At 43.2% G+C, this 24,835-nt stretch overlaps 1 protein-coding gene across 1 annotated transcript; it reads left to right on the top strand.

The window, feature by feature from the left end:
- The first annotated feature begins 4,116 nt into the window (after positions 1 to 4,116).
- Positions 4,117 to 24,479, top strand: LOC133366826 (uncharacterized). Its single transcript, XM_061590344.1, has 14 exons — positions 4,117 to 4,156; positions 4,553 to 4,858; positions 6,354 to 6,689; positions 11,702 to 12,025; positions 12,907 to 13,227; positions 14,672 to 14,968; positions 15,446 to 15,715; positions 16,215 to 16,544; positions 17,405 to 17,740; positions 18,291 to 18,599; positions 19,403 to 19,729; positions 20,253 to 20,567; positions 21,053 to 21,222; positions 22,426 to 24,479. Exons 1-14 carry the CDS (start codon positions 4,117 to 4,119, stop codon positions 22,432 to 22,434), a joined length of 3,690 nt encoding a protein of 1,229 aa, XP_061446328.1. The 3' UTR covers positions 22,435 to 24,479.
- Positions 24,480 to 24,835: the final 356 nt, after the last annotated feature.

Here is a 24,835-nt window from a genome sequence, read left to right as displayed (position 1 = left end):
AGATAGATAGATAGATAGATAGATAGATAGATAGATAGATAGATAGATAGATAGATAGATAGATAGATAGATAGATAGATAGATAGATAGATAGATAGATAGATAGATAGATAGATATTCAGTTTGCCTCCCCATCACCACAATTGCAGGATTCTGGTGTGTCTGAGGCACCGTTAGCCAAGGAGTAATTCATCATTTGCTTAACAATAATTACACTATTTAACAGCTCCCATGTCTTCTCTCCAGTGGATGGAATGCTTTTGTTCATTCTTCAAGACAGTGTTAAGAAAAGCCACCATTCCGCCCTCATCTCCTCTCCCCGCCCTCCCATTCCACATGTTTATTGTTGCCTATCTAAACTTCCTAGAGTATCTTTTCCCTATTCCCTTCTCTGTTCCTTGCCCCCTTTGTGTAACCCTCTCTTGCCCTCTGTGTCATTTGACTTCATTGAGACTTCACCATCTTTCTAAACTCCAGAAGAAGCTGGCGTCCATCTATCATTCCTGGATGGGATCGTGGACAGTGATGATTATGAAGAACTCCAAAACATCACATCGATCCTTTCCACTTTCATCATCCTTTTCCTCATCAGCCTGTTCTACAGTGCCACCGTGACTGTCATCAAGGTAAAATAGATGGAAGGGGAAGGGAGGGTACTGAAGCTAAATGTCCTTGATTGTGCTTGGAAAACTGAGGAGAATAGTCATTCACTTATAGTAAGCGGGACTGAGAGAGCCAAAGCGCAAGTGAGCTTCACAGGGAGGGCCAGACCAAGCCAAAAACAGACAACATTTTATGAAAACCATTGTTGGTCACACTTCAAACTGTTGCTGATGCTCACTCATCCTCTGTTTTCTTGTATGTCCACTCCCTTCTCTCCTATCTCGTCTACCTTGGCTCCTCTCCTAAGATGCTATTCCCAACCTTCATTCCTCACTCAGCAACCCTTGTCCATAATGTGTCAGCTTCTCCCCCGTTCATTTCTCTACCCACTCCAACTGTCACCAACTGAATTTGCCCCCTTTGCTCTTTCCCTGCAGTCTGTGCCCCTTATTAAGCCTAACCTTCTTATGACTTCACGGGAGTAGTCAACATTCCACAGGATGACAAAGAGGCTGCAAAGGAGTAAGCTCTTGCATGAAGTGCTTCCTCAGAAGTCACATTAATTCTCCTCCTTTCCCACTTCCAGGTGAAATAGCAACATGAAGAGTCTTCTGACAACGGACAGTGACTATTCTTAAAGACGCCACATTCTTTCACTCTCTTTCATCAGCAACATAATAAAGGATTTGATATCTTCGCCTTCTTTTGCAGAAGAGGGAGGATTTATTGGGGGAGTTTGCATTTTCATCTTGCTTCATATCATGGCCTTAGGATTTCCATTGGATTGGACTAGATTTTGGCCAACTGTTTACATTTTAGATCCATGGTGCAATTTTTGCTTCGCTTTTCTGTGTGTATATATGTGTGTGGATATTTTTCTGTATCTCTGTGGTAGTCATGTTTTATTCCAGCTACATCAGTGCACCTGGTCTAAAGCCTTCAAGATAATATTGCACTTTTAAGTTCAATAGACAGAGGACTGTTGCACAACATGTGCCGACTAGAATGTTTATGATTTTATTGAGATTACTATATCATATGGCAATAAAGATATATTCTTCGTCAAACCTTGCCTTACTTGTGGTTGTGAATTGTTACTGTCACTGTAGTTGCTACCTGTAATCAGAGTGGAATCCCAAACTGCTATTTCAGCCAGAGGCAATAAGGGATGGAGGGGACTTGGGGGGGGCTATTTGGGGGACTTTAAAGTGTTCAAAATGATTTTGGAAAGGATTCATAAATTTCAAGATGGTGGGTGTGCTTCCTCCATCCGATGTTGGGAGGTTATTGAAAATGGAAATGGACTGCCTTCAAGTCGATTCCAACTTATGGCAACCCTGTGGATAGGGTTTTCATGGTAAGTGGTATTCAGAGGTGGTTTACCATTGCCTTCCTCTGAGGCTGAGAGGCAGGGAATGGCCCAAGGTCACCCAGTGAGCTTCATGGCTGTGTGGGGATTCAAACCCTGGTCTCCCAGGTCGTAGTCCAAGACTCTAACAACTACGCCACACTGGCTCTCAGGTTATTAATACTATAGATAACCATCTTTATTTTTGAGGAGATTCCTCAGTCACCATAAAATTCTATTTAGGATGGAAGGTGATAAAAGTTGGAGATGCTGTTGAAGGGCAAGAGAACAGAGAAAAGCTATACTTTGCAGGGAGGAAAGTCAAGGGGCTGTTTCTAGCATATTTGTATTTAGCTAGTCTTGGGGATCATTTTTGTTTATGATTTGGTGAGGGTTACGTTTTGAATTAGGGGAGCCATGAAAGTGAAGTTGTTGGCCTATGGGGTAGACCTGCTAGTTGTGGGATGACTAGTTACATTGACCCAAGCTCTCATGTTCCATTTTTAACGAACCACAACTCCATCTTGCAGCAGAGGATTCCTAGAGGTGGTTACTAAGCAGTGGATTCCTAGAGGTGGTTACTACATCTCATCATTCTCAATTGCCCTTCCTGCCCAGAAGTGTTCCCTGCCATCAAAGGCTTCTCAAGTCATGAAGCCAAGGAGGCAAACACACCCATTTACAAAGACCTAGAAACATTTAATTATTGATTTAATTATTGATTAGCATTTATATATCACCCAAAATTGGCCAAGTCCTCTAGGCAGTTCACACATTTTGGGTTCATTTGAATTAATCACAGCATGTAACTGTAAACAGGGCATTGTCCTCCATATACAATTGGAAGTAACTAGATCAACATTCATTTGTGGAAAACTGTATATAAGTTGTGTCTTAGCTCCTGGGAATGTAGAGCTTCTTTCTGTATCACAAAGGGTGACCATTCTCCTGCTCCTGTGATCTGGACAACAGTTGTGTCTAAAGCTCAGATGAGAAATTGATCGTGAACTGAAATCACTCCTTCCTTGCCCCATCAATCACAGTCCCTGATTCCCAATTAGCCCCTTCCTGGTTTCTGTGGGATGTTTCCTGACACCAAGTGTGCGGTGTTTGGCATCCCAAGATTACAAAGGGGGATTGTGGGTGTTGACAGAGGTTGCTATGGTTTGGTGTACTCCTGGTGAAGTGTATGGTCTTCCCTCCAAAAGGGGATTTATGTGACATAAGGCATATGAATTCTGTGGGGCACAAGCATGTGCCCAGTTTTCTTCCTGCCAAGATTTCAGCCACAGATAATCTCCACTCTTAATTATCTAGCTTTCAATTAAATTAATAGCTTTAAAATGGGCTTTCAAAAAACGGTGGGGCTCCTCACAGGCTTATCGGGCGGGTTGCAGTTTGAGGACCAGTAATAGCATGCTAACATAGGAGACAGTTTACCCAACATTAACATTCTTCATCTAGAATGTGCAGAAAAAGGGAACCATTGAGTGTTTTCTAGGGGAGGAGTGTGCAGACATCAAGCTAGCAGGATCTACCTTGTTTTTTACTAGAACCCTGAACTCCACCAACCAGACCATGGTGCAAAAGACATACACTTGGAATTAAAGAATTCTGATCTCAGGAACTAGTTTTGAATATTAGAACTGAACAGAACTCATAGGACTTCCACACAAAAATCTTCTTTTTACATTTCCATAACCTTTATTCCTTTCAACAATATAATTTATGGTTGTGGGGAGAGGAATCACTTTGTTGTTGCCATTGTTAAACAATTGGGAGTCCAAAATATTTGATATTCTACTACAAATCGCTCAAGAGATCTGCCAGTAGATCCAGATTTACTTTATGCCCATTCCTGTGTTGGTGTGTGTGTGTCAACATCCTGTTCTAGACTACACTTGCAATTCATGCTGAACAATAGAATGAACTAACAGACCCCTAAGAGACAGAATGGAATGGCCTAATAGACAGACAGTTTATTTGAAGTCTATGGTAGCAGTGAATGACTTTCTCACCAGGTAAACTGAGGTAGACATTATTTCTGGAGGATCATACAAATCATCCTGTTCATCCCATCAGCTGAGTGGGAAGTGGAGCAACGGCACTGATGGATGAAGGTTTTGATGCGCTGCTTGCCACATAGGTGGCTGTGCAAGCACGTAATGTTTCGTGTGACCTCTGTGATGCTTAGATCTAAATCAGGTAAGTGAAGCCATGTGCTGTGGTTGTTAGGGTTGCCAGGTTCAGGGCCTGAGGCTGATCCTGTATCTTTAGGAGAAGAGAAAGTCAGCCAAGTGCAGGTGTTCTTGCAACACTGTAATGAGAAATACCAAAAGGTGGAATCCTCCCTTCCCCCTGCACAACTTTTAAAGATACAGAAGACCTCTTGGAGGCCGGGCCTGGCATATTGTGCAGGGGGAAGGGAGAATTGCACCTTGTGGTTTTTCCCATTACTGTGTTGCAAGAATACCTGCACTTGGCTGACTTTCTCTTTTCCTGAAGATACAGGATCGTAAGCCTAAGCATCATATAATTTAAGATGTAGTTCTGTCTTTTCATATTCTTCATCACCTGCCATCTCTTTTTCAATTCCTACAGAGAGCCCAGCATCTCCTTCTGTGTTTTCTCTGATGTCCTGCTGCAATTTCAACAATGGGGGCCACGAGGAAGACATAAGCTTAGCCTGCCTCCTTAAAGAAAATTTTCCAGGCTCTGCAACAATCACGTGGGAACCTAACGGTCCAGCAAAAAAGTACCCAGGAGAACTCCGCAAAGGAAGCAACAAGGTCTTCAGCATAAGTCAGCTCTCAGTCAGTCCTTCAGACTTTAAGGCAAAACCGTATAAGTGCCTTGTACAGCCCAAGACAGGAAGAGATCCCATCTCAGCAACCTTCGACTACAAACGTAAGATGCTTAAGAGTGGGGTGGCGGTGGGGGGAGAAAAGGAGATGGGGAAACTTTAAAAATGCCACATGCACAAAACAAACCATACTATTTTCTGAGCCAATTCTAGTCATGCTATTTATTTGAGAGTTTATAAACTGCTCTACATTCAAAGAATACCCAAGCAGTGTTTTTTTTTTTAAAAAAAAGACTATAAAACATAATACAAATGATAAACCAATGTTAAAACCATGAAATCATCCAAAATGAAAAGCCACAGAAATAGTACAAACTAATTCAGGAAGGATGGGGGCAGGGGGAGGCCTTCAACGAGCTTTGAAAACAAGTATTAATGTTGGGCCTTGCTTCCCTTCTAAGGGAAGATGATTCCAGAGAACTGGTGCCACCCTGCTAAGAGCACATGCTCAAGGCACAGCATGCTTTAGGGAATTCTCTCATGTTGGCAATTGTGTTCTGAGAGGGAAACAGTCACCATAAGGTGATATTCCTCCCCTGCCACACCTCCTAGTATGATGAAATGGTTGTCTGAAGCCAACACGTAATAAACTGACATAGGGCAGTATCCGCTAGCACAGGGAACTTTGGCCGTTCAGAGGAACTTCCCTTCACTCTCCTCTCCCCGTGCACCCCCGTGCCCACCTCAATTTGTTCTGTGGGTCCCCCCAATCCTCTGGAGCATGTTTGGGAAGGGTGTGTGGGCACATGCAGAGAGGAGAAGGAGGGTGGGTGGGGCTGCCCCTTCAAACATATGACATCGTTGTGATGTCACTTGACTGACAAGCTCTGGAACCCTCCCCTCACTGGTACTTGGCATGAGAGGGAAGCTGTAATTGGTATCAATGACCTCTTCTCTCCCACACCAAATTGCAGCTCCAAGGATAGAGTATTACCTACGCAAGTAAATGCCCAGGGGTGAGTTTTGTCAGGATCGCGTGTGAAAGGAAAGATTCACCTCCCTCACTGTGCACCACAGCCCCAACCCTATTAGTCTGCACCCCAGCTGCTGCTATTTACTATGCACGTCATCACACATAGTTCGTTCCTAAACTTCATAATTTTCTAATGTGGCTTTTGAAGTGAAGGACTCTTTTAAAACTCTTTTAAAACAAAAACTCCAACTCTAAAGGCATTTGTGTTAAGCATTTACTTGCATAGGTAATAGTCTATCCTTGTAGTGCAACTTTTTTAAAAATCTTTTTTAAAAATCTTGATTTTATTGTATATTTCACTGTTCTTTTAATTCAGGACTTGGGAGACTTGCAGTCCTCCGCAGATGGTTGGACTGCAACTTCCATCCTCCTGACCACTTGGCCATGCTGACTGGGAGTGATAAGAGCCCAACAGCATTTGCAGAACCACATGTTCCCCATCCCTGTCTTAAAGAGTTTGTTTCTATCTTTATAGGGTGCATTTTGATCCTGCTTTCTCTTAGACTGATTTTCTGTAGGCTTTGTTATATGAATTAATAACAATGTGCTCCATCCTCTCCTCTCAGATTGCATTAGCGAACCTCCGAAGCCAGTCCAGGTTCAGATCTTAACCCCCAACTGCGGCGAACAGGCCACAGAGAGCAGCCTAGAGCTGGTGTGCTTCCTCCGGAGCCTTGGCCCCGGGAAAGCCACTGTGGAATGGCTGAAGAATGGAGAAGGGGAGCAAGGCAAAGTAGAAGCAACACTGAGAAGGGACCAGGAGAAAAGCCATGGCTACTCCAGCTTTGTCCAACGGAACGTCAGCAAACAGAGCTGGGACAAAGGGGACGTCTACACGTGTAAAGTGAGCCGCCCACCAAGCAGCCAGAACGTGGCAATGTACAACACCAGCAACTGCCATGGTGAGAGCTACCAGCTATAAGGATAAGGGAATGATGGATGGGTGAAAGTTGACAGATGGCCAAGAGGTGTCACTGGGTTCATGCATTATTATCAGGGGCTCTCCAGGATGTAAGCAACAAAGCCATGTTATAAGCGGCTTGGGACTGGCTTCCATAAAAGATTTGGGGGGGGGCAGAAAGGCTGTAACTCAGTGGTAGAGCATCTGCTTTGGACACAGAAGTTCTCATTTCAATCCCTGGCATCTTCAGGTAGGGCTGGGAGAGACTCTCTGTCTGAAACCCTGTACAGTCGCTACCAGTCAGTGTGGATCATTGGTCTGACTAAGGCTACGGGCACACTAGTCACCTACAGCAAAGTTTTTCCATAGGCCACACCTGGAGGGGGAATAGGCTGATCTGCCAATCCGTTGTGAATAGGGTTGCCAGGTTCTTGGCCTGAGACTGATCCTGTATCTTTAGAAGAGAAAGTCTGCCAAGTGCAGGTGTTCTTGCAACCCTGTAATGGGAAAACCCACAAGGTGGAATACTCCCTTCCCCCTGCACAACTTTTAAAGATACAGAAGGCCTCTTGGTTGCCAGGCCCGGTCTCCAAGAGGTCTTCTGTATCTTTAAAAGTTGTGGAGGGGGAAGGGAGAATTCCACCTTGTGGTTTTTCCCATTACAGAGTTGCAAGAACACCTCCACTTGGCTGACTTTCTCTTCTCCTACAGATACAGGATCAGTCTCAGGCCATGGACCTGGCAACCCTAGTTGTGAAATCTCTTTGAAACGGTTTTTTTAAAAAACGCACTCAAGTTGATTCCATCAGACTTTACAGTAAAAGGGGGTGGGGTCTGATGAGTGTGATGTGCCCCCATTTTCAGAAAAGAGAGGTACAGCTGCACTGGAACCAACAAAACAGTAAGTGTGTCTCTCCTCTCAGTATAAGGCAGCTTCTGTAGGTGGTATTCAACTAGGCCCTACTCAGAACAGACCCATTGAAGTTAATGGACATGTCTAACCTAGGTGCATTAATTTTGGTGGGTCTCCTCCGAATAGGCCTTAGTTGAATATAATCCTAGGTTGTTATCGCCTTATCCCACATACATCTCTCTGAACTTTATGTTCCTCCTCAGAGACCCTGCTCTGTGTGCCTCCATCAAGTGAAGGAAGGTGGGTGGCTACCGGGGACAGGACATTCTCAGTAGTGGCAGAGAAGTTCACCCGGCACTCCTTTATGTCTTTTGAGTGCCAGATTACCTTTTTTATAGACTAAGTCCTGTTAAAATAATTGGTGGTCTTCAAATCTGAGCTCTTCATGTCTGAAGTGTAAGTTATTGTGCTGGTAAACTGGTTTTAACTCTTTCCGTGGGGGTTAAAAAGTGTTTATCCAGCTATTTTATTTGTTCTTATATTTTAACAGTATTTTAGCCTCTCTTTTTTGCAACCAGCCAGGGAACATGTTATTGGCCAGCTTATATAAATATAGTAAATAAACTAAATATGAGCTTGGCAGGTACATCATGGCAACATCAAGAATAAGAAAACTCATATGGCACATACACTAGTTCTTTTGTCTAGAACTGCCATCCAATTCATACACTTTTTACAGAATATCCAGACTCATTCTTTCATACTGGTGGTTTTTAGTGCTACCTGGTCACTGTTCTTCATCTCGGTTCAGGCCTGGTTATGGGACTGAATCAGCCTTGGTCACCCTGATGGATGACCTCTATCGGGAGGAGGACAGGGGGAGTGCAACCCTGTTACTCTTACTTGATCTCTCAGCGGCTTTTGATACCATTGACCATGGTATCCTTCTGAGACGAGATGGATATTGGAGGCACTGTTTTACAGAGGTTCAGATCCTATCTCCAAGGTCATTTTCAGAGAATAGCATTGGCTGACTGTCTTTCGGCCCCCTGGCAGTTGTGCTGTGGGGTGCCGCAGGGTACCATCTTGTTCCCCATGCTGTTTAACATCTACGTGAAGCCCTTGGGAGCGGTCATCAGGAGATTTGGAGCGAGGTGTCAGCAGTATGCTGATGATACCCAGCTCTATTTCTCCGTCACATCTGAATGGGGAGAGGCCATGCAAGCCCTTGACCGCTGCCTGGACTCGGTGGTGGGCTGGATGAGGGCCAATAAACTGAGTCTGAATCCTAGCAAGATGGAGGCGTTATGGGTTGGTGATTCCCGAGTTCAGATAATTGCTCAGTTGCCTGCTTTGGATGGGGTTGTACTCCCTCTGAAAGAGCAGGTTCGTAGTCTGGGGGTGCTCCTGGATCCATCTTTGTCGCTGAAGGCCCAGGTGACCTCAGTGGCTGGGAGTGCCTTTTACCAGCTTCAGCTGGTAAGACAGATGCAGCCGTTTCTGGACCGGGATAGCTTGACCACTGTTGTCCATGCCTGGTAACCTTCAAGCTGGATTATTGTAATGCACTCGATGTGGGGCTGCCCTTGAGGTTGTTCCAGAAGTTTCAGCTGGTGCAAAATGCGGCAGCCAGACTGCTCACTGGAACAGGGTATCGCCAACATGTCACCCCGCTGCTGAAAGAATTGCACTGGCTGCCCATTTGCTACAGGGCCAAGTTCAAGGTTCTAGTTTTGGTGTACAAAGCTCTATATAGCTTGAGACCAGGATACCTGAAAGACCGCCTTATCTCTTATATACCCAGTCGATCACTGCGCTCTGCAGGTGAGGGCCTCCTGCAGATACCATCTTATCAGGAGGTATGTTCTGCACAACATAGGAAAGGGACCTTTAGTGTGGTGACAACTACCCTGTGGAATTCGCTTAAATATTAGACAGGCGCCATCTTTGTTATCTTTTCGGTGCCTATTGAAGACCTTCCTCTTTCAACAAGTCTTTTAAGTTGAGACCTTATCCCAGTCTGCATCTGTGTTGGAATTGCTTTTTAATATGTTCTTAAACCTTTCTTTAACATTTTTAATCTTTTTTTTAGAAGATGTTTTGAAAGCTTTTTTAAGAAACTTTTTTAGAGATATTTTGTTCCATGATGTATTTTAAAGTTTGTTTTTATGACGTTTTAAAGTGTTTTTAGTGCTCTTGTTTGCCGCCCTGGGCTCCTGCTGGGAGGAAGGGTGGGATATAAATCAAATAAATAAATAAATAATCTGTAAACTGTGGAATCCATTGCCACCAACTTGGACAGCTTTAAAGAGGGGTTAGACAAATCCATGTAGGATAAGGCTCAGGGCCGGTTCTAAAGGGTGGCCAGGTTGGGCACTGGCCCATGGGCCCTGGAGCTACAGGAGCCCCTGAGGAGCCATCCGCTCCCCTTCCGTGATCTGTGCCCCCCACTTACCTGTCAGCCGGCTTTTTAGCATTGCCCTTAATGAAGATGGCAGCTGCAGCTTCCCTAAGGTACTGAAGCCGCTGCCGCCATCTTACTTGATGGCAGAGATGTGCGTGCGTGGGGAAGGAACTGGCAATCCCACCCCATATATACGGTCTGCCGAGTAAATGTCGCAAGACGTCACCCTAAGAGTCGGAAACGACTCGCACTACAAGTGCGGGGACACCTTTACCTTTTGGTATGTGGCTACCACCATCTCCAGCAGCAGCAAAATACATAAGGACCTAGGTATTCTGTGAAGAAGTACTTCTTTTTGTCTGTCCTGGATTTTAGTATTTTCTTATATGGGGAATAGTCCAGACACCCAATCATTTTGGTTGCCCATTTCTGCATCTTTTCCAGCTCTTTTCAAATAGGGTGGCTAGAACTGTACATCCTTTTCTAAGTCTGGCTGCACCATAGATTTGTATGAAGCTGTTACGATACTGCCAGTTTATTTTTCATTTGTTTCCTAATAATCCCTAGGATGGATTTGTCTTTTTCCCAGCTGCCCCACGGTAGATTGAAATCTTCACTGAACTATCTGTAACTTACAACCCAAAACAATCTTTCCTGATTTGTTATCAACACAATATTCTCAGATCCCATCAGCAAATAAATATTTTCACTGAACACCAAAGTCAGGATCATTCAGATCGTGGTATTCCCGATCTCTATGTATGGATGTGAAAGTTGGACAGTGAAAAAGGCGGATACGAGAAAAATCAATTCATTTGAAATGTGGTGTTGGAGAAGAGCTTTGCGCATACCATGGACTGCAAAAAAAGACAAATAATTGGGTGTTAGAACAAATTAAACCAGAACTGTCACTAGAAGCTAAAATGATGAAACTGAGGTTATCATATTTTGGACACATCATGAGAAGCCATGATTCACTTGAAAAGACAATAATGCTGGGAAAACAGAGGGAGTAGAAAAAGAGGAAGGCCAAACAAGAGATGGATTGATTCCATAAAGGAAGCCACAGACCTGAACTTACAAGATCTGAGCAGGGTGGTTCATGACAGATGCTCTTGGAGCTCACTGATTCATAGGGTCGCCATAAGTCACAATCAACTTGAAGGCACATAACAACAACATAATAGGAAAATAATAAACATTAGAAAAACAGTTTAAAAATAGATAAAGAGGGGATGGATGGAGATAAGTAATCACCACAAAATTTATTTATTAGATTTATATCCTGCCCTTCCTCCCAGTAGGAGCCCAGGACGACAAACAAAAGCACTAAAAACACTCTAAAACATCATACAAACAGACTTTAAAATATATTACAACAAAACATCATTAAAAACATATTAAAACAAAACATCTTTAAATACATTTTTTTAAAAAAAAACATTTTAAAAGCTTTAAAAACATATTAAAAAGCAATTCCAACACAGACTCTGACCAAAATGGTGCCTACATGTTAAAAATTAAAAGCTAAAAAGATCATAAACACGATTGTGTCACTTTTAATCCCCAAATGTTCTTACCTTAAAAGCTAGCATAATACAACCCAGTCCCTTGCACGTTTCAACGGTGTTTGTCCCCAAGTAACTGTGCATAGGTTTTGGGCCTAAACAATTTTTCTTCCATATTCAAAGAGCACCACTGATTTCAAATACTGATGCAATCTTCCCCCATCCCTATCTCTTCATCTGCTCCCCAGCTTGCTACGATTCTAGGCGACAACCTACCATCTCCATCATCAACCCATCCTACAGAGACCTACTTGAGGGGACGGCGAGCATCACATGCTTTGTAACTGGCTCCAACCTTGAAAATGTCCAAGTAACCTGGGATGTGAATGGCAGGCCCAGCACTGGGGGTCAGGCAGAAATGGGGAAGAAGGCCGCCGAAGGAATCCAGACCATGAAACACACCTTCCCAGTATCTTTGGAACAATGGAGAAAGGGCACCAGTTTCACCTGCAAAGTAGCTGGAAGTTGCTATAAAGAACTCACCAAAGGAGTAACAATCCAAAAGGATGCACGTGAGTATAGCTGCCTAAGTCTGGTTGCTAGAAATGAACTCTGCTAACAAGCAAACATCTCCCCATCCCCAAACAAGTCCCACAGAGAAAAGCATTTCATTAATTTTTTTTACCCACTGGCCCACTATAGTTAGGTCTGAGTTGCAAAGGGGAAATTTTTCATGAGTATTTACAGCTACAGCAATAGCCTCTTTCTTGAATGAGTTTTTTTGTTGTTGCATAAATTCAAAATGGATGCAATGGAATCTGCTCCTTTAGAATGAGGTCAACCTGATGCAGGAAGCTTGATTCTCAGTCTTAATTGGCTCACTGGGATGTGACAGTACATTCATAGCCAAATCTGATTGGCTACATAGCATCATCATGACTTCATCAAATTCACTATGTGACTGCTGACTGGCTGGGAACATCTGAGAAAGAAGACAGATAGGAGAGAAAAAATGGCACCTAATTAACAGAGGAGAGGAGAAAGTGGCCACTGAAAAGGTAGAATTATGAGTAATTTTAGGAAACTCTTTAGCTGCCCCCCCGAAGCCCTGCTCCCACTATTAAAAAAATCACTAAAAGAAGCAATTTAGACCAACCCTATATCTTGTCCCCTTCCTTTCCCAGTCTTTTTGTTGTTAGGTTATAAACCATTTGCAGCCCTGGGCTCCTAGTGGGAGAAAGGGCGGGATATCAATCAATGAATCAATCAAATAAATAAATAAATAAGGAGGACATGTGAGTGTTTTTAAATGTGTGTGTGTATATATACACACATACATATGCAGCAACTTATGCAGCTTTAGGCACTTCATTAATAAGGACACTCTCTTAAATTAGAAGTATTATTCTGCTATTCCCCATTAAAATCAACCCCCCTTCCTTTTTGAATTTAGAAACCATGAAGCCCTCCATTACCATTTCTCGAGCCAACCTTGACATCTCAGCCAACAGTACAAAAGCCCTAATTCTTGTCTGCGATGTGAGTGGGTTTTCCCCAGAGGAAATTAGCATCTCATGGAAGAAGGACAACCTACCCCTAAACGCAGCACTGTATGACAACGGGCCTGTGACACCAGACGGGAATGCGCACGCCACTTACAGCATCCTGAAAATTGGCAGAGATGCAGCAGGAGGGAAGGGTGGCAGCTACAGCTGCGTGGTCCACCACTCCTCCTCCGACAAGCCACTCAGTGCCAGTGAAAAGGTACCCTTTGGTAAGTGGCTCTTCCAAGGTGGGTGCTACGGTTGCCAAGATCGGTAAGGTTACTCTCAGTTTCTTCACTTCTGAAGGCTGCGTATCAGAGTAGATCACACCACTCTTTGGTAGAAACTCCTTGTCATTGCTAGAAGGCAGATGTACCAATGTTAGGAAAGGCCTCATCACTGGAAAAGGTCTTGTTCATTTCCCTTATCTACACATATTTAAATCGCTATATTTACTTAAGAGCCGAACTGCAGGGTAAGGTCTATGGTACACGGCAAAAAGTGTATAGGATTCAGTACAAAGGCCTGTATGCTAATATAATGTTTCACATTGTAGTATTACACCAGTGCAGCCAATGTTACACCAGTGTTGCAACACTAGACTTGGGATATGGCCACCAGATCAGCGGTGTAGGATAGGGCAACTGCACCATGAAAACCATGCCTTGATTCAAAGGAGAGTAGATAGAGTGCATCAAAGAGGAAGATCAACACTGAACCACCCTATTGCTTTCAACAGTTCTAGGAATGTCTACGTACCCCTGCCTAGCACTCAGGCAATGGTTGTAACTGCAAAAAGATAAAAGAGTATTAAGGGAGGGGGAGCGCATGAGTGCTAAGAGTCATTTGTAGGCACTCACAGGATGCAACGTGACATACAACAACACTGAAGTCAAGGTGTAACTTAGCTTCAATAAAATATCTCCTGAAATCTCACCCACAGTGTAATACTTAACCCTAGTCTCTGAAAGCTAGTGCAAGTAGAAGACATTTGCAACACTCTCAGGAAAGCCACAGGGCAAGTCCACACATTGCACAAATGATTCTGGAGATGACTTGCACGTGCAAGATGGCCATCAGAAATCAAACACCACAGGCAGAGTATTTATACCAGCTTGCCTCACTTCTCTGCTTTTCAATGGGGAGAAGTTCACACGTTCACCTGAGGAACATTGGCTCTGGTAAGTCTCCAGGAGAACAAAGTGTGGACCCACACAGAATTCTCTTGTCCTCTGAACTCAGCGCACAGACAGGACAATCAAGAAAGCATTCTCTTTAGATGGAACCAGTTGTGAAGACAATGTACCCTTATTCAGCACAACTCTAATTTCATTGACCAAAGGACCCCAGCTCTAGATCAAGTACTGCTGGGTTCATGTGAGTGATACTTGGGCCCCTGCCACACGTTCTGGGCATGCCCAAAATTCAGTTCTATCAGCTTCTCACACCTATCGCACAGCAATGCTTCTACTGCCTGCGCTGGGAAGACACACAAGGTCCTGGTTTGCTGTTCGCCCTGCTTGACTCATGAAGAATTTCTTCATTTCTTTTGCTTATGCTCCTGAGGGACTCCTTTTGCTTAACACAGGTAATTTGGTGTCTTGCTTGCCCATCCTACAATGATACTCTTTTTTCCCATTATTATGGTTACCTATAACTGCAGTTTCTTCACAGACCAGCCTCAAGTGCCTACTGTTGAACTCCTGCAGTCAATAGATCAGGAAAAGAAAACAGTAACGCTGGAATGCATCGCCTCTAACTACAGACCCCAAAATGTGATCATTGAGTGGAAGGGTGGCCCACAAAACAAGAACAAAACATTTATGGAACAGAAGATGGCAGACAGGACATACAGAGCCAGCAATCAATTGAATATCTCCATCTCCCAATGGCAAGAAGGGGAGATCAACACATGTGAGGTGATGCACCTGGAAACAAATTCAACGATTGTCCGGCGCATCTCTAGAAAAGGTGAAGTACAGCAATAAACCACACACCAAATTGCCAAAATTTCTGTGCCAAATCTCTCCATTAGCTAATGAAAATTAAGCAAGCTAGTTAAGACAGGCCTGTTAGAGCTGTCATGGCAGCGAAAGAGACTTGTAGAGTTGGATAGTGGGAAAGGAGTTAAGAGACAAAGTTGTTTGGTTTATAACAGCTGGTCTGGCAGGTGAGCCATAGTCAGAAGCAACAGTGAAAAAACTGAGATACCGGGGTGGAGGAAGAAAGAAAGGGAATATAGATAGGACATACTATGCCCAGGATATTGGTGGCTTCATTCTAAGGTCACTAGTGCTATTTTGGAGGTTCCAACATTCATCACAGTCTAACAAAATTAATCTAAATAAAAGTGATACCTTTCTCTATATATATCTTTCTCTTCAGACTGGATTGTGTCTACAGCCCTCTCGTTGACTCTCAGCACTAACCCACTCTGTCCGAGCACAGGCCTGGGAAACAAGGGTGATATCACTTTACTCTGTTCCATCCATGGCTACTTCCTAGAGAGCATCGAAGTCACCTGGGAGAAAGGTGGAAAGGCTCAATCCAGACCAGGATCCAAGCCAGAAACCTTTCAGCAGAGTGGTGGCCAGTTCTACACCAGCCAGAACCTGACCGTGCCTCTGAAGGAATGGAACAATCTACAAGAGTATACCTGCAAGGTGACCCAACCTGATACAAAAGACATCCAGACAAGCAGTATCAGCAAGTGCACAGGTGATCTTTCAACCCTATGGCAGAATCTCTCTCTCTCTCTCTCTCTCTCTCTCTCTCTCTCTCTCTCTCTCTCTCTCTCTGTGGGGGGGTATTTATCTTCTCAGAAAGCAAATTCATGCCTTTGCTCTACTATCCTGCTGTCCTCCATTTTCCTTGGCTCCTGTTAGACCTGAGGTCACCAGACCAACAGGGAGTGAAACTTCATCAGTAGATTATCCCAGCATGCTCTGTAATATTGTGCTAGGCATAGATTGTGGAGATTAAGTTCTTCACAACTTATCCAATGAAGGCATCATTCTACAGGAAGGTAAAGTGGCTGATTTTACTACCACTGCAAGGAGTTCAGTGGAGTTTCCAAATGTGATGTTGAAAAGGCTGGGAACCCCCATGCCTCAATTCCTTTTCCATTCTCAGTGTGCTCCATTTCTCCATCTCTTCCTGCCAAATGTTTAGCTCTGGTCATCTTTAAAAGTCATCTTTGTCTTTTGTTCCCCTCTAGCATGTAAAAAGAGCATCCCACCCCCCAGCCTCTACCTCTTGAAGCCTCCGCTCGAGAGACTACTCGTTCAAAGGGAAGCCCTCCTGACTTGCCTAGTGGTAGGATATGAGCTGGACCATGTCATGCTCACCTGGATGATGAATGGCAGCAACCACACCGGGAGTGCCATAAAAGCAAATATCACAACCCACACAAACCAGACCCAGAGTTTGCAAAGCCAGCTGGTCATCCCCAGACAGGACTGGGATACTGGCAGCACAGTCCAGTGTCTAATTTCTCATCCTTGCACACTCTTCCCAGACATGAAGCGAAGCATCCAGAAAAACAATGGTGAGGGAAAATCAGAAGAAATGTGTGATAAGTGAAAAACTACTGGATATGAACATAGCTTGCATCTGAAAACCCCAGACGAAAGAGTCTTCTGGCTACCAAGAGACTGATAGAGAAAAATGTATGAGGTGCCTGTTCCTCATCACTCATCCATTATATGTTTTATTACATTTATACCCCACCTTTCTTTTCATGATAGAAACCCAAGGCGGCTTACATATGGTTCCCAGGCAGTCTCCCATCCAGGCACTGACCAGACATGACCCTGCTTAGCTTCAGGAGGGCACTGGCCTTATGTACTTTCAGACCATAGCCTGGGACCATCACATAGCAGGTCTCATATGTATGAGAAAGGAGTAGGACTCCAGGTGAACATAGTGCATAATAACATAAGAAGAGACTGCTGGATCAGGCCAATAGACGGTCTAGTCCAGCATCCTGTTCTCACAGTGGCCAACCAGTTTTCCATGGGAAGCCTGCAAGCAGTACTTGTGTGTGAAGAGCACTCTCTCCTCTTGCAGTTTCCAGTAACTGGTATTTGGAAGCATATTGCCTCCCACTATGGAGGCAGAACATAGACATCATGGCTAGTAGCCATTAATAGCCTTATCAACCATGGATTTGTCTAATCCTCTTTTAAAGCCATCCAAGTTGGTGGCCATCACTGCCTCTTATGGGAGCAAATTCCATAATTTAACTATGAGCTGGATGTTGAAGCTGCTTATCATGCAAATTAAATACTGTCTCCAGTATATGAAGAGTGTGATTTGCTACTCCCCCAACATTACACTCTCCCACTTTTTACTTCAAATTGAGTACCACCCTTGTCAACTTTTCAATTTTCATCTTCTTCCGTATAGATTCCAACCATGTCAAAGCTCCGTCTCTCAACTTGGTCATTCCATCGCCAACACAACTGATGCAACCTTCCTCCCAAGCTGTAGCTTGGTTAGCTTGTGAGGTCTCTGGATTCTCCCCAGCTGAAATATTCATCAGGTGGAAGAACAACAGCAGAAACATTGACATCTCTGAATATATCACAGGGCCCCCAATAGGCAAAGTGGGAAGCCCCACTTTTAGCATCCAAAGCATCCTGAAAGTCCCAGCATCTGAATGGGAAAGCAGAGCTCTATATACCTGTGTGGTGGGGCATGAGTCCTTGACTCACATGGAAAACATCAGTAAACATTTATATAGTAAGTCTGAGTGCTGGAAGATGCTCTACTTACCAACAACAGGAAAAGGTCTAACCTTGAAGAGAACAAATTATTGTGTGGATCATAACAGCTAAAAATGATTCATAGAACCATAGAATTGTTCGGCAGCAGTTCTAACTAGAATTAAGGTTAATTCATCCATGCATGAACTCAATCATCACAACACAACTCTGAGATGAACACTGAACTTCCTCCATTGAAGAGTAATGCTTTTGAGGTGACCTCAGTGGTAAGACAGCCCTGTCTGTGGTGTTTGGGCTGGGATGGCTGTTTGCACCCTGCAGTCATCAGGTGCTGAACATCCTCATGTATGTTCACCAATTGGAAATAAGCCTCCCCAAGTTATTTCCACTGAAATTAGTGTGAAGAAGGGCCTTACTTCCAAGTAAATGTGTTTACATCTGGGTTTCAAACTTTTAATTGGTTGCCAGCTCTGTTGTTTAACCATATACCTTAACTAACAGGAAATTCTGTTCTCTACACATGCATGTTCTGTTTTGCAACCAAAAAGGCCACATTTTCATTTCAGATTTTCTGGAACCAGCTCGCCCACAAGTGACAGTATTCCACACCTCAGAAGATGGGGGACACCAGAAACTTGTTTGCTTTGTGACCAACTTCTATCCCCAAAATATAGACATTCTATGGATCACCAAAGGACACAGTCTAAACTGCAGTACTGACTCTGCAGCTCTGGTGCCCCTTGGCAATGGGAAGTTCCAGAAGAGCTGCAGTTGGGTACTCAGCGAAGAGGAATGGAGCAAGCCAGAAATCTATACATGCACTGTCAATCACAGCTCAACCAACATCTTGATTAAGAAGGACTTGCATTATTCTGGTAAGTCACAATATTATACATGCTACAATAACAACATGCCTAAATTGTAAACAGAAGGAAACCAACGCTAATAGAAAACAGGAGTGCCTCTGCAGAAGGTCTTTCTCCCCCAACTTAGTAGCCACAACAATCATTACTCATACATCCTTCCAAGATGCTAAAGGTCATCTGAGGCCACAGAGCAGAACTTCCATGCTACCAAGTTAAAGTTTCCATCTTTTTTTATTCTGTGCTTTTAACAACTACATACTAGCTGGAAATCAATGGAGATGGCAGCAGATTGCTGATTGTTGTGGTAATTGAGTTGGTATTGATTTGTTCAGCTGTACATAGGGAAGTGAACGGGCAATTAGGGGATAAGGTAGAACTTTCAGAGGTGTGGTAACCACCTGGTTAGAGCACTTGAATGTCACATTTGACATGCACTTGCTCTTGCAGTGGGTAATAGTCCCTAGTTCCACCTGGAGGTAGGAGAAGGTGGAATCAGTTGGACATGATGCTGGAGCACATCACTTTCTTGAGCTGGCTTCACACACACTTCATCTTTCTCATACCAAAATGGAAGATACTTTCATTTCCCATAGAAGTGATTTCTGCATTAGAAAGAAGGCATTTCCCAGTGATAGCTGGGAATAAGTTTATAATCATAAACATATTTTGTTTAAGACCTGCAAGTTAGTCCAACACAGGATTCTCTTGTGTTTGGATTATTCATCATTACAATATACCATCTTTAGCCAGCAGATAAAACAACTGTTGGAAAGTACAAGCCAGTTCAATCTGATGATGATTTATTTTTGAAGGAATGGTCCCATCTCTTAACAAGAAGACAGCTATCAAAATACAGCTGCCACCCTTCGAAGAGCTCTTTATAAACAAAAGTGCAGCTCTAACCTGCATGATGCCCCTTGTGAATACAACCACAAATTCAACAGTCAGCTGGACAATGGATGGAGAACCTGCCAACATAAATACTGTGACTACCAAAATCTTGAACAAAACCAACAGCACTTCTTGGATCTATGGCCAACTGCATGTGAATCTAACGGAATGGAAATCCACTATAAAGTTTACCTGTAGCATCTATAATGGTCTAAGAGAAACCAAACAGCACTATGAGCGAAGGAATGGTGAGGACAAAGAAAGGGTGGGCAGGAGACTGAGAATACATGACACTGTGAGCAGAACAGGGTGATTTAGGAACACACCAAAGTTACTGGAGACTGAATCAAAGTACTAGTCCATCTTAACCAAAATTCTAATTCAGACAATGTAATATTGAGCAAATTCAGACAATGTAATATTGAGGTTTTCTCCATAAGTTTAAAGCCACCTGACCACACGACTGCAGCCACTGATTTTAAGGTTATATGTATCCACAACGAGCTTATACCTGTTTTATGCCAGTTTCATTCTCATGACTTTCAAATGAATTCTGGCCATTGTAGCTTGGTGGGGGTATTAAGAGTATTGTTAGAGGTTAGCTACCATCCCCCCCAGCACTAACAAAAAAACTACAGTTCCAAGGGTTTTCTGGGAAGAGGGAAAAACTGATAAAGCAGGATAAATCTCTAATGTTGATATGCCCTTAGTTTTTTATTCCAACATATTTTGATCCCAGTCTTTATAATTTGTTTACCCTTTTTAACACAGGCACAATGAAGTCCCCAAAAGTCTACCTCCAGCACCAGTCCTCCAATGAAGACCTAAATGTAACCCTACTCTGCATAGTCAGAGACTTCTACCCAGGAGAGCTCTTTGTGAAGTGGGAAGAGGAGAACAAAGAAATGTCATGGAAGGGTTATGATGCCCATAGTTTGAAATGTGATCATGAAAAACAAAGATGTTCCTTAGTGAGCACACTTGAAGTCCCCACAAGCAAGTGGATGATGGGAGTCTCTTACTCATGCCTTGTAGCCCATGTCTCCTCTGAAAACATCATAATCAGAAGAACCAATTCCCTTTCTGGTAAAATACATCTTTGCTGCACCATTTGTCCTTGCCACCAGATAAATTCACTCCATTACAAAAACAACACAATTTTCTTGACATCTTGATTTGGCCTGTCTGCTGTTTTGACATTCCCCTAGATGTGATTTTCATTCTGTTAGACAATTTTAATGTATCCTGCAGCTCTATATTAAAATAATCATCAATGAGGTGTTTCTTTCTTTCTTCTTCAGTTGTATCTTGTGCCCTGATCCAATAATCGGATAGAGCTTTTGCACAAACAAAATCCACACAGTATGCTGATCCACCAAAGCTGCTCTAGGAGCACTGTTGGTCTTGACGAGGTCAATGGTCGCCAAATAGAAAGTGATAATACCTTCAAAATATCTCCTTGTCTGTTACATCAAGTATTTTTCTGTTGTATTTTGTTGTCGCTTTTTTGGAGGCTTCCTCTTCCATCTCTGCTCCATGGAGTAACCTTCTCATCTCACCTCATTGTTCAGATTCCTGGGACTGTGCCGTGATGGGGGTTGCCGTGTGTGACATCCGCAATGAAAATGAAGATGAGTACAGTGAACTGAAGGAGGCCAACAGTGTCTGGAACAAAGTTTCCACTTTCATGGTTCTCTTCACTGTTGCAGTCTTCTACGGGGGCCTTGTCACTTTCATCAAGGTAAAAAGGGGAAAGGGTTAAAATCAAACCTTGGAAGCACCCACAAATGTAGAAAACACTGGCTTTCTCACTCCCCACTCCCATCAATTCATTGTGAACACTATCTCGCACTTTGGTTTGTTATTTGCCCTTCTACTGTATGCAGAAGACCCTCCGTGGCGCAGAGTGGTAAGCGGCAGTAATGCAGCCGAAGCTCTGCTCACGGCCGGAGTTCGATTCCAACAGAAGGAGGAAGTCGAATCTCCGGCAAAAGGGGTTGAGGACCACTCAGCCTTCCATCCATCCGTGGTCAGTAAGATGAGTACCTGGCATATGCTGGGGGGTAAAGAAAGGCCAGGGAAGGAACTGGCAATCCCACCCCATATATACGGTCTGCCTAGTAAACGTCGCAAGACGTCACCCTAAGAGTCGGAAACGACTCACACTATAAGTGCGGGGACACCTTTACCTTTACTATATGCAGAGTCATCACATCACAGAATCACAGATTTGTAAGAGAATCATCTAGGCCAACTGAAAATCTAACACTGCAATCCTAGCCATGTCTACTCAAGAGTAAGTCCTACTGAATTCAATGGGGCTTATTCCCAGGTAAACTGGATTGGGACTGCAACCTAAGTCAGCTGCCAACCTGACAAGATACCTCTTTAGTATAAGCTATAAACTAAAATAAAGGTAAAACAGAGTTTAAAAAAAGAAGTATAATCAAATAGAGCATACCTGGGAGGTGTTTGCCCAGCCTGTTCTCAAAACATCAAAGGAAGGATATTCCACAAAGAGCTTGTTCCAATTGACATATCAGCTTTTTAAGTGTAGACCTAAACATTTTGTGTGTACATCTGGCAAATGTTAAGAGCAACTGAGGACAAACTTGTGTTTGTAAGCCTATGTCAGTGTATACCTCCTCTGGGGTTCCCTGTTGCATGTACTTTCAGTGGCACATCTGAGTTAGTCACTGCATAATGTGAGAAAAGGCCTCATCATTAGGAAGTGTTTCCTAATGTCCATTGGTGTGTGTATGTGTACTTATTTGCCTACTCTGTCGATCACAAGAGCATTAAAATTGGAGTGAGATCAATGGGCATCTAATTGTGTTATCCAGTGACAGATGTCCTAGAGATGTAGTCCCCCACCCCACATCATTCAAGCAACTTTGGATGGATTGTTTAACCTCTTGCTTCTACCCACCACTTGTTTCCACAGGTGAAATAACCAGCATTTTTTCATCACAATGAAGAATATTCAGAATAAGATCCTACCATTTTCTCTCTGTTATCCATTTCTCTCAGACTTCCTTCCTTATAATTTTTTCTGCTACATTTGCCATGGCTCTGAAGGGAGGATACAACAAAGCATTCATGTCAGAAAGCATTGTCTTCAGTGTTACCTAGTTTGCCTTCGCAGCTTTTACAGCAATCGACAGGGACACTATTGCTTCATATGCTAAAGATGGTCAACCAGCCACTGAAGGAAGTGACCCCAGGTTACATGAACAATATCCCAAAGGTCACAAATACTAAACAACTTGCTATGGAGCCACAATGACCAGACTGCAAGCGCATGGAAACCGAGTTAGAAAGAGGAAGCCTGACATTGCCAACAACAGGGAGCCCAGCCACAATGAAATAAATAATAAACAAAAAAATAGCACATCGATCATCCACAAGTAACAAAATGAATGATTTCTCTTCCAACTCCAACAACTGAAGGACTGGGGGAAACTGTGGATTTGAGCATGGACCTTCCAAATTGGTGCAAAGCGCCAAAGTTAATTCATTGTTGTGCCATCTGAACTAAATGCTCTAAAATCCCTTGGGTTGTTGTTTCCTCAGTGGCAGCATCACTGCAGGTTCTAGGAAAGTTTCCATGTTACCAATCTGTAACCCAGAGAACAAGTATTTACTTTTAAGCATTATCAATATAGTAGGAGATGAGTAACAGTAGATGTTTTTGCTTTCCAAACAGTGCGTTTTTCCGCACTTTCCTCCTACTTGCAATAGAGCACAGGACTGATGAAGTTTTAGTCAGAGTAGATGCACTGAAATTAACGGACCCAAGTTCATCATGTCCATTATTTTTAACCAGGTCTACTCTGAGTAGGATTAGCATTGGATACAACCTCACATTTGCCCTCCTATAATCAAGTGAGAAAGGCTTTACAAAAGGATCATGATCATAAGGGGCAGGAGCAGGTATAACCAGCTGGTCCCTTGCTTTATCACTGTGTTTAAAGAGAGGGCCCTGATAGGCAAAGATTTTTCATGGATGGCACCAAGAGCCCGCCCTTTCTAAGGCCTACTGATTTCAACTGGAGAGAGTTCTCAGCATGTTTAAATCTCTATCAGCCAAACCAATGAGGTTCTCGATCACGCCCAATTTACTTGCTTAGTGCACAACATCAGTCCATGTTTCCCTGTGTGGTGCTCAATTACTTTTCAAGGTTGCATTATTTTCATTTTCAAGTGTATTGAAACTTTACATCCTATCATATTTGCATTACAGTGTTCTCTATTGCTGCTTTTTGGTTCAGGGACAATTAAAACCTGAGTTTTCCAAGGCTTACAGTCCAGCTAAAAAGAGATTTTGTCCTACTATTGATCAGCCATTTGGTGCTTTCAGTGCTAATCAGCTGCTTAGCATGGTCATAGCTAACCATTTACCTTTAATAAGCACTTTGCCCCAGAGAACGAATTAGGGCAGAGAATTAATGATAATGATTTAGCTAGAGTTTTCAATGATAATCAGCTGTTAAAGTTCATAGGATTAAATATTTGTTCTCCTGAAACTATAATTGTTGAAAACATATGTGGTGCCTGTTCATTAACCAAGGTTCTGGTGTTTGTTTTATCATGATGGAGCACACATAAGCATTATGATTTATTGTATTTGATTGTAGTATACTAAACTGCATAGCACTGCACAGACATCGCACTGAGATCAGACTACCACCCTCTCCTACCTTTGGCCATTATGTGTTGCTATAAAATTATATAAGAATGATGGATTGTATTGCACACTGTTGCATTGTACCAATTTGCATTGACTGATAGAATGAACCTAAAGATGTCCCATATAAATGTTATACTATATTATTTTTAGGTTAGTTGCTTAAGTTTGCCTTGATTAATTGCTGTCCTCATATAGATTCTGATTGCAGTCCTTCTGCCATGCATGTTGTTGCCCTCCATTATATAGCTTTTCATGTTAACTTGATCTATCAAACCTCAACTGCTACATAAACTTCTTTTTTTCCAATATATTGTTGCCAGTCTCAGTCTTCTGCAAAGCCCTGGATTGGAGGGCTGCCTTTATGACAAATTTCTCTTTCTTCACGGATTCTCCTAAACCAGGGGAGGGAAAATTTTGTCAGCCCTGAGGGCCACATTCAATTCTGGGCAACCTTCAAGGGGCCACATGCCAGTGGTGGGCGGGGCCAAAGACAAAAGTGGGTGGAGCAACAAATGTAAATTTTACCTTTGTACAGGAGGCCAGTTTCCGCAGGCCCTTGCAAACCCCTCTCTATGCTCCATCCAAGTAACCAAGAGGCATTATCACATTTCAACGACCCATTCCAGACGGGCAAAACATCTCAAGGAGGATGCAGAAGCTGAGC

The sequence above is a fragment of the Rhineura floridana genome, chromosome 11 (genome assembly GCF_030035675.1).
Source record: "Rhineura floridana isolate rRhiFlo1 chromosome 11, rRhiFlo1.hap2, whole genome shotgun sequence".
Taxonomy (NCBI): Eukaryota; Metazoa; Chordata; class Lepidosauria; order Squamata; family Rhineuridae; genus Rhineura; species Rhineura floridana.
Note: the sequence above shows the minus strand (reverse complement) of the source record. Positions and strands in the feature narration are given on the sequence as shown.

Bases quoted from the DNA above. Each gene is read 5' to 3' on its own strand.
- LOC133366826 (XM_061590344.1), top strand. From the start codon at position 4,117: ATGTTTCGTGTGACCTCTGTGATGCTTAGATCTAAATCAG. The intron at 12,026-12,906 runs GTGAGTATAGCT...TTTTGAATTTAG, and splicing joins AACAATCCAAAAGGATGCAC to AAACCATGAAGCCCTCCATT. The intron at 13,228-14,671 runs GTAAGTGGCTCT...GTTTCTTCACAG, and splicing joins CAGTGAAAAGGTACCCTTTG to ACCAGCCTCAAGTGCCTACT.